At 46.0% G+C, this 14,135-nt stretch overlaps 1 protein-coding gene across 1 annotated transcript in view; it reads left to right on the top strand.

The window, feature by feature from the left end:
- The window catches only part of LOC116360122 (von Willebrand factor A domain-containing protein 7-like), a 48,666-nt gene extending 36,507 nt beyond the window's left edge, over nucleotides 1-12,159 (top strand). Inside the window, exons 8-18 of the mRNA XM_031814787.1 lie at nucleotides 474-643; nucleotides 785-897; nucleotides 1,072-1,188; nucleotides 1,423-1,611; nucleotides 1,848-1,980; nucleotides 2,428-2,580; nucleotides 5,050-5,142; nucleotides 5,648-5,916; nucleotides 6,231-6,364; nucleotides 6,631-6,790; nucleotides 11,071-12,159. Of these exons, the coding sequence (XP_031670647.1) occupies nucleotides 474-643; nucleotides 785-897; nucleotides 1,072-1,188; nucleotides 1,423-1,611; nucleotides 1,848-1,980; nucleotides 2,428-2,580; nucleotides 5,050-5,142; nucleotides 5,648-5,916; nucleotides 6,231-6,364; nucleotides 6,631-6,790; nucleotides 11,071-11,472 (1,933 nt within the window). The 3' untranslated portion in view covers nucleotides 11,473-12,159. The remainder of the gene's footprint in view (nucleotides 1-473; nucleotides 644-784; nucleotides 898-1,071; nucleotides 1,189-1,422; nucleotides 1,612-1,847; nucleotides 1,981-2,427; nucleotides 2,581-5,049; nucleotides 5,143-5,647; nucleotides 5,917-6,230; nucleotides 6,365-6,630; nucleotides 6,791-11,070) is intronic.
- The last annotated feature ends 1,976 nt before the right edge of the window (nucleotides 12,160-14,135 follow it).

Genomic DNA, 14,135 nt, shown 5'->3' with positions numbered 1-14,135 from the left:
AAGAGAGGGGTAGAGGGGGGTGAAGGAGAGGAGAGGGGTAGAGGGGGGTGAAGGGGAGGAGAGAGGTAGAGGGGGGAGAAGGGGAGGAGAGGGGTAGAGGGGGGAGAAGGGGAGGAGAGAGCTAGAGGGGGGAGAAGGGGAGGAGAGGGGTAGAGGGGGGAGATGGGGAGGAGAGGGGTAGAGGGGGGTGAAGGAGAGGAGAGGGGTAGAGGGAGGTGAAGGGGAGGAGAGGGGGTGAAGGGGAAGAGAGGGGTAGAGGGGGGTGAAGGGGAGGAGAGGGGTAGAGGGGGGTGAAGGGGAGGAGAGGGGGTGAAGGGGAAGAGAGGGGTAGAGGGAGGTGAAGGGGAGGAGAGGGGGTGAAGGGGAAGAGAGGGGTAGAGGGGGGTGAAGGGGAGGAGAGGGGGGAAGAGGGAATTACCCATGTTGAAGTTACTCACAATCTCTCTCTTTATCTCTATCTCTCTCTCCCACAGCTTCATGGGCATAGCGCGATCGGCAGTGGTTGCTTTTGTGATCGACACCACGGGGAGCATGAAGGATGACATCCTTGAAGCCAAGAGAGTCGTCAATGAGATCATCGACAGCAAGAAGGGAACGCAGGATGAGCCCTCCCAGTACATCCTGGTCCCATTCAATGACCCAAGTAAAACTGGCTTTACACTCCACCAAGCATTCTCCTTAGCAAAACATCACTGACAAACTCGGGCAGTCACCAAAATGCCTGTGTGATGTGTGGTTAAGTCAGGAAGTGGTTAGTGATCAGTGTGTGTGTGTGTGTGTGTAGAGTTCGGACCCCTGATAAGAACGACAAACCCTGATGTTATGAAAACAGAGATCGCTAAACTCAAAGCTGATGGGGGCGGAGACCTCCCTGAGATGTGCTTATCAGGCCTACAGGTACAGTGAATGACATGGCTATATTCCAATCAGCTTTCAGATATAGTCCCATTCTTTGTTTATAGTGCACCTGACAACAAATAAAGACACTAAGCATTCTCTCTCTCTCTCTCTCTCTCTCTCTCTCTCTCTCTCTCTCTCTCTCTCTCTCTCTCTCTCTCTCTCTCTCTCCAGTTGGCACTGACCGGTGCTCCTGCGTCGTCCCACATCTATGTTTTCACAGATGACGTTGCCAAGGACATTGGGTTAAGGGACACCATCTTGGCCCTGATCAGGAGCACCAAGTCAACCGTGAGCACTTCCTCAAACACTTCCTGTTTTAGAAGAACCCATGTCCTGCAGTTCAGGATCTTATTCATTAGGGCACACAGTAGCAAAACGCAGCTAAATGTTTTGCAACGGCAAACAAAAACAAGCCATTCTTATTGGAGAGGTAGTCACTCCCTTTTTTCTTTCATTCTTCGTTTGGTGCCTAATGAATACGACCAGGCAAACTCTCTCAAACAGACCTATGTGTCTCTCCAGGTGTCTTTCTTCATGACTGGTGCTGGTGCTGGTGCTAGAAGGAGGAGAAGTGGAGTAGAGTCCAGGACAGCTACATTCGAGACCTACAAGGACCTGGCGCTGGCGTCTGGTGGTCAGGCCATTGGAGTCACCAAGGAAAATCTGCCCCAGGCCACTGACGTCATCATCGACTCCTCCACCTCCGCTCTGGTGAGTCAACACTGGTGGCCATTTTGTTTTAGATGAGTAGTTGATTTGGAATAATTCAAAACTTGATCAATTAAAAAACACTTGCTTTATAAATAATGAATTTTAGAAATGCCTAGACATAATTGTTATATCTATGATAATTAAATCCTCCACGTTACAATAAAACAACAACATACCCTTTCTATCCTCCTCTCTCATTCTGTCCTCCTCCTCCTCCTCCTCCTCCTCCTCCTCAGGTGACAGTCCTACAGCGAGCGAGGAACCCAGGCAAAGCTGAGACATTCTCCTTCCTGCTGGACGAGTCTCTGAACAACATCACCATCTACATCACTGGAAAGTCCCTCACCTTCACCCTGAAGAACCCTGCAGGTGGGAACCTCCAACACCTACACACTGATCTAATATCAGTTTCCTAACTGAATAGGATGACATTTCCCCTAGACACTGATCTAATATCAGTTTTCAGGTAAAGGTTCACCTAACTGAATAGGATGACATTTCCCCTAGACACTGATCTAATATCAGTTTTCAGGTAAAGGTTCACCTAACTGAATAGGATGACATTTCCCCTAGACACTGATCTAATATCAGTTTTCTAACTGAATAGGATGACATTTCCCCTAGACACTGATCTAAGGTTAGTTTTCCCTCCTTAAGGGTTACATTTGACCTGTTTTGCGTGTTTGAGTATGTAGCGATCTTAATGTTTTTAAGGCACAAAGCACATTTCAACAAGGTATCATGAACCAGGTATATCCCATTGACAGTCTGTTTGACTGTCATCCTATTTGACTGTCGCCCTCCTTACCCCTACAGGTGTGACCCAGAAACAGAATGAGGTCAGCGGGGAACTGGGGACTGTCCAGACGGTGGGAAACCTCTTCCGGGTCCGTCTGGCCTCCAACAAACAGACAGGATTATGGGAAATCAGCATGAACTCCAACCAGCCCTACACACTGAAGGTCACTGGTGAGTTACCATAGAGATACGTCTGTTCTATTAAATATGTGTGTTATGCTCACGCTCAACACTAGATTGTATCCTAGATACACACAGAGCCCAGACCTGGGTTTAAATAATCCATTCAAATGTGTCACATGCACCAAATAAACAAACAAAAAAGAAATGCCAATTTTTCAGGACCCCTGTCTTTCAAAGATCATTCGTAAAAATCCAAATAACTTCACAGATCTTCACTGTAAAGGGTTTAAACACTGTTTCCCATGCTTGTTCAATGAACCATAAACAATTAATGAACATGCACCTGTGGAACGGTCGTTAAGACCACAGTTATGAAAATACAGGACACTACAGAGGCCTTTCAACTGACTCAGAAGAAAGATGCCCACGGTCCCTGCTCATCTGTGCGAACGTGCCTTAGGACTGCAGATGTGGCCAGGGCAATAAATTGCAATGCCCGTACTGTGAGACGCCTAAGACAGCGCGACAGGGAGACAGGGCGGACAGCTGATCGTCATTGCAGTGTCAGACCACGTGTAACAACACCTGCACAGGATCGGTACATCTGAACATCACACCTGCAGAAACAGGATGGCAACAACAACTGCCCGAGTTACACCAGGAATGCACAATCCCTCCATCAGTGTTCAGACAAAAAGTGCTCTTCACTGATGAGTCACGGTTTTGTCTCACCAGGGATGATGGTCGGATTCACGTCTATCGTCAAAGGAATGACCATTACACCGAGGCCTGTACTCTGGAGCGGGATCGATTTGGAGTTGGTCTGGGGAGGTGTGTCACAGCATCATCGGACTGAGCTTGTTGTCATTGCAGGCAATCTCAACGCTGTGCGTTACAGGGAAGATATCCTCCTCCCTCGTGTGGTTCCCTTCCTGCAGGCTCATCCTGACATGACCCTCCAGCATGATAATTTCACCAGCCATACTAGTCGTTCTTTGCGTGATTTCCTGCAAGACAGGAATGTCAGTGTTCTGCCATGGCCAGCGAAGAGCCGGGTCTCAATTCCATTGAGAAGTCTGGAACCTGTTGGATCGGAGGGTGAGGCCTACGGCCATTCCCTCCAGAAATGTCCGGGAACTTACAGGTGCCTTGGTGGAGGAGTGGGGTAACATCTCACAGCAAGAACTGGCAAATCTGGTGCAGTCCATGAGGAGGAGATGCACTGCAGTACTTCATGCAGCTGGTGGCCACACCAAACTTTTGATTTTGACCCCCGCTTTCTTCAGGGACACATTGTTCAATTTCTGTTCATCACGTCTGTGGAACTTGTTCAGTTTATGTCTCAGTTGTTGAATCTTGATATCTTCATACAAATATTTACACATTAAGTTTGCTGAAAATAAACGCAGCTAACAGTGAGGATGTTTTTATTTTTGCTGAGTTTACAACAGGTGTAGGTAGACCTTACTGTAAAATGCTTTACTCATGAGCCCTTAACCAACCATTCAGTTTTAAAAAGTAAATTATAAAAAGCTAGAAAAAAACTGGTTCCGGGTCAATTTTCAGGGGTAAAGGTCAGTCGAGGTAATTGAGGTAATGTCAAGAGAAGTAATTTCTCAGTGTTCATAAACCCAATTTGAATTGATTACTCAGCCTGATACCCAGAATTTGTAGGAAACTGGTTGTAATGAATCAGACGGAGGCCCAGCTACAATAGTCAGGAATGTTTATTTATGAGAGCTCTGGTCATAATACCATGTATAAAGGTTTATATACCTCTCATTTCATCATAAATGTCCCTCCTCCTCCTCTCAGATACAATGGAAATATAGTTCACAAGCCTTCTCACATTGTCTGCCACCTGTGAAACAATCTACTACAAGCCCAAGACCATAGTCTGGCTTTTTTATGGCGGTTTTTGAGCAGTGGCTTCTTCCTTGCTGAGCGGCATTTCAGGTTATATCGATATAGGACTCGTTTTACTGTGGATATAGATACTTTTGTACCTGTTTCCTCCAGCATCTTCACAAGGTCCTTTACTGTTGTTCTGGGATTGATTTGCACTTTTCGCACCAAAGTACGTTTATCTCTAGATGACAGAACGTGCCTCCCTCCTGAGCGGTATGACGGCTGCGTGGTCCCATGGTGTTTATACTTGCGTACTATTGTTTGTACGGATTAACTTGGTACCTTCAGGTGTTTGGAAATTGCTCCCAATAATGAACCAGACTTGTGGATGTCTAGAATTGTTTTCTGAGGTCTTGGCTGATTTCTTTAGATTTTCCCATAATGTCAAGGAAAGAGTCACTGAGTTTGATGGTAGGCTTTGAAATACATCTACAGGTACACCCGTAGAGAATACAGCCCTGACTGAGTGTGTGTGTGTGTGTGTGTGTGTGTGTGTGTGTGTGTGTGTGTGTGTGTGTGTGTGTGTGTGTGTGTGTGTGTGTGTGTGTGTGTGTGTGTGTGTGTGTGTGTGTGTGTGTGTTGTGTGTGTGTGTGTGTGTGTGTGTCCAGGTCAGAGTACCATTGCCTTCATTTATGACTTTGTGGAGACCTTCGAGGGACCTCACCCAGGATACGCCCTCATCTCTGGCCGTCCAAAAGCAGGTAAAACACTAAAACATCATCTTAATCATCACCATTACCATATCAAGCAGGTAATCTGTCAATCACAATTTTACTAAGGCGACATCATGGCGACATCATCTACATGAATGCAGCTGCCACTTCATTAAAGCCGTTAGAGGCTTGATCTTTGCGATCATTATGATCATCGCGCACATCGTTTTTCTCACTGGCGAGAGGTTTTGCATCGCTGCATTCTCTATCAGAAAGTAGGCTGGCCCTCTTTGATGTTGTGTTGGTCAAAACAATGCATTCTGTTCATTTATAAAGCCTACTTCATCAAAGTCATAAAAAGCAGTTAATTGTAATTTGTAATAATTGATCTGAACCTAGAACAGTTACATAGCCACACCCTTCAAAATAATTTATCTCTTCTCTCTCTCCCTCTTTTTTTCTCCCTGCCCCTACACTCGTCCTCCTCTCTCTCTCTCTCTCTCCCTCTCCCTCTCTTTCCCTCTGTTCCTCCTCTCTTCTCTCCTTCTCCCAGGTATGCCTGCCATGCTGTTGGTATCCGTGTTGGGCAGAAAGGGCCCAGCCTCTGTCAAGGTGGCCAACGTTGCCTTGGTGACAGTGTCAGGGTCAGAGGTCGTAAGTGGGGCCCTGGAAGACATGGGCAACGGGGAGTTCCTAGTTACGGTAACCAAGGTCCCTGCGGGGGAGTTTGTGGTGCTGCTGAACGGGACAGATGTGGTCTCCTCCACCGTGTTCCAGAGACAGTCCACCACTCAGATGTCCATCTCCAAGGTTACCATCAAGGTAAGTGATGATGACACACTTCCTGTTTCCATTGAAAAATGGCTTTCATTTGTAAATGGTGAAGGAGTCTATATTGCATGTTGGGATAGTGTTCGACAAAAACCATGGTCATAGACATTTATAGACAATATCAGAAAGAGAAACGTGACTGACTATTACTCCCTAAACATGTAGTACTGTGGGCCTACTTACAAATTACAACATGGACTTTCTAAGCACAGAAATGTGTCTCTGTAAATGGGCCAACAAACAAAAAGTGGACCTCACAACAACTCCTCAACAATTCCTCTTTCGTGTTGTTCTTGTCTTCTCAGGCTGTGGTGGACAGAAGCATGGAGCCTGGTAAAACCTTCACCCTTCCCTTCACCGTCATGACCGACGCCACTGGAGGCAGCTACAAAATCAGTGCCAGAAACGACAGAGACTTCAAAATGAACGTCCCTGGCAGGTAGGGATCAGGTCTGGAATATTCTGAGACTGGTCCCAGATCTGTTTGTTCTGTTTGTCTTGCCAACTCCTATGGTCATTGTCACGTGGCACATTGACCATAGGCGTTGGCAATTTAAGCACAAACAGATCTGGGACCAGGTTATCTGGTTAAAATTAGCTTCTTCTCTGCTGGCAAAATGACTCAACATGACTAATTATTGTCCTCTCTTGGCATCACTTGTATTGACACTTAATGCTAACCCATTGCTGCTGCTAACTTATCAGCATCGCTGTGACCACCGGAGGAAACGCCACCGGTGAACTGACCATCACGGTGCCCGCCAACACCCCCTCAGGAACAGACGTCACCCTGACCATCGAGGCTGTGGCACCCGGGGCGTCCGACTCCAACTACGCCGTCCTGCGCCTCTCTGTCGTCACCAAGGTAACCTCAGATATATATACAGATAGATATAAATATATTATCCTGGACAAAAACAAACACAACATGCAACAATTAACAGCGTTACAGTTCATATCAGGAAATCAGTCAATTTAAATAAATTCATTCGGCCCTAATCTATGGATTTCACATGACTGGGAATACAGATATGCATCTGTTGGTCAGAAAACCGGTCAGTATCTGGTGTGACCATCCATTTGCCTCAGGCAGAGCGACACATTTTCTTCGCATAGAGTTGATCAGGCTGTTGATTGTGGCCTGTAGAATGTCGTCCCACTCATCTTCAATGGCTGTCAATTGGTGGGAACTGGAACCCACTATTGTACACGTCGATCCAGATCATCCCAAACATGCTCAATGGGGGACATGTCTGGTGAGTATGCAGGCAATGGAACTGCAACATTTTCAGCTTCCAGGAATTGTGTATAGATCTTTGTGACATGTGGCCGTGCATTATCATGCAGACAATGGGCCCCGGGATCTCATCACGGTATCTATGTGCATTCAAATTGCCATTGATAAAAATGCAATTGTGTTCGTTGTCCATAGCTTATGCCTGCCCATACCATAACCCCACCGCCACCATGGTGCACTCTGTTCACAACGTTGATATCAGACATTAGCTCGCACACACGACACTATACACATGGTCTGCGGTTGTACTGCCAAATTCTCTAAAACAACATTATGGTACGGCTTATGGTAGATAAATTAACATTCAATTCTCTGGCAACATCTCTGATGGATATTCCTGCAGTCAGCATGCAGGAATATGTGTTGTATGACAAAACTGCCCATTTTAAAGTAGCCTTTTATTGTCCCCAGCACATGGTGCACCTGTGTAATGATCAGGCTGTTTAATCGGCTTCTTTATATGCCACACCTGTCAGGTGGATGGATTATCTTGGCAAAAGATAAATGCTCACTAACAGGGATGTAAACAAATTTGTTCACAACATTTGAGAGAAATACACCTTTTGTTTTTATATTTCTGTAATTTTTTATTTCAGTTCACAAAATATGGGACTAACACCTTACATGTTGAGTTAATATTTTTGTTGTACAGAACCCTGTGTGTACATTCTAATGTGACATCACAATGGGTGTAGAAATGTAAGATAGTAGAGGTATAGATAAAGATACACTAGAGAGCTGAGAGGCCTATATGGGCCGTCTCCACTCTATAGGCCGTCTCCTCTCTATGGGCCGTTTCCACTTTATGGGCCGTCTCCACTATATGGGCCGTTTCCACTATATGGGCCATCTCCACTCTATGGGCCGTCTCCACTCTATGGGTCGTCTCCACTATATGGGCCGTCTCCACTATATGGGCCATTTCCACTCTATGGGCCGTCTCCACTCTATGGGCCGTCTCCACTCTATGGGCCGTCTCCACTATATGGCCTGTCTCCACTTCCAAATGGTTTTCCTCATCTCTTCTCCCTCATCATCATGATCACGGTCTCTCCTCTTTCTCTCTCTTCTTTCTCTCTCCTCTCTCTCAATTCAATTCAATTCAATTCAAGGGGCTTTATTGGCATGGGAAACATATGTTAACATTGCCAAAGCAAGTGAAGTAATATAATATACAAAAGTGAAATAAACAATAAAAATGAACAGTAAACATTACACTCACAGAAGGTCCAAAAGAATAAAGACATTTCAAATGTCATATTATATACTGTATGTTAAAGAGAGTGGGGCTTACGCTGCATCCCTGTCTCACCCCACAGCCCTTTGGAAAGAAATGTGTATGTTTTTTGCCTATTTTAACCGCACACTTGGTGTTTGTGTACATGGATTTTATAATGGCATATCTTTTCCCCCCAACACCACTTTCCATCAATTTGTATAGCAGACCCTCATGCCAAATTGAGTCAAAGGCTTTTTTTAAAAATCAACAAAGCATGAGAAGACTTTGCCTTTGTTTTAGTTTGTTTGTTTGTCAATTAAGGTGTGTCGTGTGAAAACGTGGTCTGTTGTACCGGGGTTGGGGTGCATGGGGTGGGCAGGAGGGGCATAGGTCTGATCTGAGGGGTCCTAAATGGGGTGTGGACATGGTTGACTTGTGGGGGTGTTGATTGGTTGGGGTGGTTGGGGTGGGGGTGTGTATGTGGCTGGTGGTGTTGTGGTCTGGATGTTGGTCCTCTCGGCATGTGTCCTCTATGTGTACTTCCGGGGGGGTCCAACAGGTCTGGGAGTGTGTCTCGCTGGTCTGGGTGGGGTGTCTATTGATCTGTTTCTCCTATGTGAAGTGTTGGGGCTGCGTTTGAGAGTGATGTCCTTTGGAGTCCGGGCAAGGGGGCACACTGCTGCCTTGTTTAGGTGGACCTGATCATAAAGGCTGTTTAAGTCCAGGGTGGAGTGGTGGACCAGGTAAACATTTGGTTTTGAGGCACAGTCATGGGAAATACTTGTGTTTACCCGCTGTATGGTAGCAGGGTGGAAGTATTTTTGTGGTAGCAGGGTGGAGATAACCACTTGTGCATTGGGGAAAGTAGAAGAAGATTTTTCAATCATTTTCTTCTATAAATGTCCCATTTGAGTCCATAAGGTATACAATCTGTGTCTTGTGTATGTCCTCAGTGGGTGTGGGGGGGTTGTCAGGAGGGCTATCAGGATGGCTGACAGGGGGGGTGCTCAGAGGGGTGAGATCCCCTTGGCTTGGGGTTCTTCATTTGTCTGTTCTGCTGTGATGTCGACGCTATGGTCAGGGTCTGGGGTGGACTGTTCTGCTGTGATGTCGACGCTATGGTCAGGGTCTGGGGTGGACTGTTCTGCTGTGATGTCGACGCTATGTTCAGGGTCTGGGGTGGACTGTTCTGCTGTGGTGTCGACGCTATGGTCAGGGTCTGGGGTGGACTGTTCTGCTGTGATGTCGACGCTATGTTCAGGGTCTGAGGTGGACTGTTCTGCTGTGGTGTCTTGACTTTTGTCGGGAGCTGAGGTGGGCTGTTCTGCTGGCTTCTCTGCGGTGGTGGCCACCTCTCTTGTTCTCTGTCACCCGCCATCCCCCTCACCCCCTCCTCCAGCAGTCCGATCCTCTCCTCTAGTGCTCTGTTCTTCTCCTGCTCTTGCTTTTTATATTGTTGAAGTTGTCTCACCACAGTCCAGAGTGCAGATACGTATCTCTCCACCTCCATCTCTCCGGGTCTGGTTAAGGGGTGTTGTTGTGCTGGACTGTTGTCTGGGTCTGTGCTGACTGGAGTGTAAAACCTTGCTGTTCCAGCTCCACCTGTCTTACCTCCAGCTGGGTGAATGTATCCTTTGTGTCAGTGAGGGAGTAGTACTCTGTGCTGGAAGGTTGACCTTCCGCTTGGAGTTGCTCGTCTGTGGGGTTATATAATGAAGAGGTCTGGTCTGACCCGCTCGGGGTGGGGGTATCTCTCTCTAGGGAGAGCTTCTCCTGCTGGGAAATTCTTTGATTAGGTGAAAGTCTGAAACTGTTTGGGGTTGACCTGTACCTGTTCCAGACTTATAGATATTTATATTAGCTGACTCAGAGTCCTCGCTGTCTAGAATCTTGATTTTCCACCCCTCATTAACACCCCCCTCTTAACAGAGGGGTAGTGTGTTAGTGTAGCACTGTGCCATGCCAGGGGATGGTTTGTGTGGAAGATGAGGTTGCGGATGTTCCCATTTTTATAATAGTCAGCAAAAAAGTGTCTCTTGATTTTCCATAAGGAGCTTCATTTTGGGATCTTTTCTTGCCTTTTCATTCTTTACATACACAGGGTACTGTATTTTAATTCCATCTGAACAGCGGGAAGCAGCTTCTAAGGCCTCTCCGTTTGGTTGGAGTAGACTGTTCCACTCTTCTGCCATTGTTGGGCTAAAGGGCATTGACACCACTCACTCAATTTAGCATTCAGTCCTTATAATGTCATGTATTTTTCTTCTTGGCTTTTGGAAATATATAGTTTCAGACTAAACATTACTCACTCAGTTCCAGGTTTGATGGTGTTTCAGGTTTCTGTTGTTTTCTAGAGCATTTGCTGTATAGCGTTGGAATAATAATCTTTGGTAGTTGTAATCCTTCCAGGTGATTCGGTAATTCCGTCCAAAATCAGGTTGTATGTTTTGAGTTTGATTTGGAGTGAAGGTTATGTTGTAGAGGGCAGCATCCTGTGTATGTTCCTGACAAAAAATCCAAGTTTGCCTAACTCTAAATCTCTCTTTTTTTAAAGAACATGCTGGAAAATGCAGGAGTTCATCTGATCATGACCTCTTTCCCTCTCTCTCTGTGTCTCCCCCCCACCAAGGTGACAGATTTCACCCCTCCCCAGTGTGAGGTGGTCAGCGTCTCGGTGGTCGACTGCCCAGCTGACCCAGCAGCCTGCAGCTCCGCCTTCTGGCAGCTCTCTGCCAACCTGACCGACGGTGTCAATGGCACGGGCATCACCAGCCTCACACACCGCCAGGGAGCAGGCAGCCTCACCCACACGGACCTGAAGCAGACAGTCGTTGCAGCAGCGTTGAACGCTTCGTGCTGCTCTCTGACAGTGGAGCTGGTGGCGGTGGACAAAGCCATGAATGTCGGCACCTGCCGGTTTTCCATCGTCCGCAACGCGGGACCACCCTCCATCGCTCTGTCCCTCCCACTGTTGGTGTGTCTGCTGGTCTCTGCCCTCTTCACTACGTCGCTCAGAGACTTACTTATCTGATCTAATGCTGCGTTAATAACCAAGTGTGAAGGTGGAAATTGCCCGTTGTGAAGTTGTAAATACCTGTTGGATTCATTCATGTGCTTTGAACTCGTTGAGAAACGCAAATTGGTCAACAAGCTACTTTAACCATGAACTAAAAGTACAGCTATCACGCTTTTAAACATATTAGAGTGTTCAAAAACCATTTTAATAATAATGTTTTGTTGTTGCATCTAACTGCTGAACATGATGTTATTGAGTTCATTTCCTTAGTAGGTGACGTTAGAGGTCAGCATGTGGGAGAAGACGTAGCTCAGGGATGATAGTAGACTAGTAGTTACCAGTTGGAGGGGCATTCAAGCTGATTTTCCCAGTGGTATGTGGTAAATACCACCTTCCCACGTGGTTATGAATGCAGGGTAAGGCTCATGTATCGACTGCATGACCAATGCTGCCTCTTGAAGTTAAATTGGTTATGCTCCAGGTGAGCTACATCGCAGACATTGCATTGCATCAACAATGGTTTGTGTGACAAAGACAACATTTAAATGAATATCACTTTAAAAACTGCCAACAGTACTCTCTCTCTCTAAGCACTTTCTCAACATGTTATTTGCACTGTAAGATTGATGTTTAATTTTTGTATCATATTGTAAGTCTCCAGTTACATCTCAGTCATGAATAAAAAGCTACTGTGTGAATGACTACTGTGTGAGTGACTCATGTTAGTTGTTTTGTTATAATATGGAGGTAGTTTAGTAGCCATGTGAAACCGGCCTGACCTCGATAGCTCACATTCAGTTTCTCTTCACGTATTAAACTAAGCAGCTGTTAGTCTGCTTGACTAGGCTAGTAGTTATTAATTTGTAAACATTTCTAAAAACATAATTCCACTTTGACACTTTGGGGTATTGTGCGTAGGCCAGTGACACAAACTTAATGATGGTGTTGGAGTAGTGTGTGGCCAGGCACCATGTGTCGTGCGTGGCCAGGCCCCATGTGTGAACAGGGAGTAAAGGAAGGGACTAAGCACGCACCCCTGAGGGGCCCCAGTGTTGATGGTCAGCGTGGTAGATGTGTTGTTTAATACATTTCATGTTTAATCAGTTGAATTCAATTTTGCTGCTTGTAGCCTATGCTATTGTCTGTGATTTGCCTCAATATATTATATTATGTGTAGCCTAACATGCGCGCAATTATGTGATCTATATTTTGGAGGAACATCCCATCACCACTCTGCAACAACGTGACATCACCACTCTGGAACAACATCACTACTCTGGAACAACATCGCATCACCACTCTGGAACAACATGACATCACCACTCTGGAACAACATCACTACTCTGGAACAACATCACATCACCACTCTGGAACAACATAACTTCTCTGGAACAACATCACATCACCACTCTGGAACAACATGACCTCACCACTCTGGAACAACATCACTACTCTGGAACAACATCACATCACCACTCTGGAACAACATCACATCACCACTCTGGAACAAAATCACTACTCTGGAACAACATCACATCACCACTCTGGAACAACATAACATCACCACTCTGGAACAACATGACATCACCACTCTGGAACAACATCACTGCTCTGGAACAACATCACATCACCACTCTGGAACAACATCACATCACCACTCTGGAACAACATGACATCACCACTCTGGAACAACATCACTACTCTGGAACAACATCACATCACCACTCTGGAACAACATGACCTCACCACTCTGGAACAACATAACTACTCTGGAACAACATCACATCACCACTCTGGAACAACATGACCTCACCACTCTGGAACAACATGACCTCACCACTCTGGAACAACATAACTACTCTGGAACAACATCACATCACCACTCTGGAACAACATGACCTCACCACTCTGGAACAACATGACCTGACCACTCTGGAACAACATAACTACTCTGGAACAACATCACATCATCACTCTGGAACAACATGACCTCACCACTCTGGAACAACATAACTACTCTGGAACAACATCACATCACCACTCTGGAACAACATGACCTCACCACTCTGGAACAACATGACATCACCACTCTGGAACAACATCACTACTCTGGAACAACATCACATCACCACTCTGGAACAACATCACATCACCACTCTGGAACAAAATCACTACTCTGGGACAACATCACATCACCACTCTGGAACAACATGACATCACCACTCTGGAACAACATAACTACGCTGGAACAACATCACATCACCACTCAGGAACAACATGACCTCACCACTCTGGAACAACATAACTACTCTGGAACAACATCACATCACCACTCTAGAACAACATCACTACTCTGGAACAACATCACATCACCACTCTGGAACAACATGACCTCACCACTCTGGAACAACATAACTACTCTGGAACAACATCACATCACCACTCTGGAACAACATGACCTCACCACTCTGGAACAACATGACCTCACCACTCTGGAACAACATAACTACTCTGGAACAACATCACATCACCACTCTGGAACATCATGACCTCACCACTCTGGAACAACATGACCTCACCACTCTGGAACAACATAACTACTCTGGAACAACATCACATCACCACTGTGGAACAACATGACCTCACCACTCTGGAACAACATAACTACTCTGGAACAA

The sequence above is a fragment of the Oncorhynchus kisutch genome, unplaced genomic scaffold (assembly GCF_002021735.2).
Source record: "Oncorhynchus kisutch isolate 150728-3 unplaced genomic scaffold, Okis_V2 Okis07a-Okis12b_hom, whole genome shotgun sequence".
Lineage (NCBI taxonomy): Eukaryota > Metazoa > Chordata > Actinopteri > Salmoniformes > Salmonidae > Oncorhynchus > Oncorhynchus kisutch.
The sequence above is the reverse complement of the archived record's forward strand: the minus strand, read 5'-3'. Positions and strand labels throughout refer to the sequence as shown.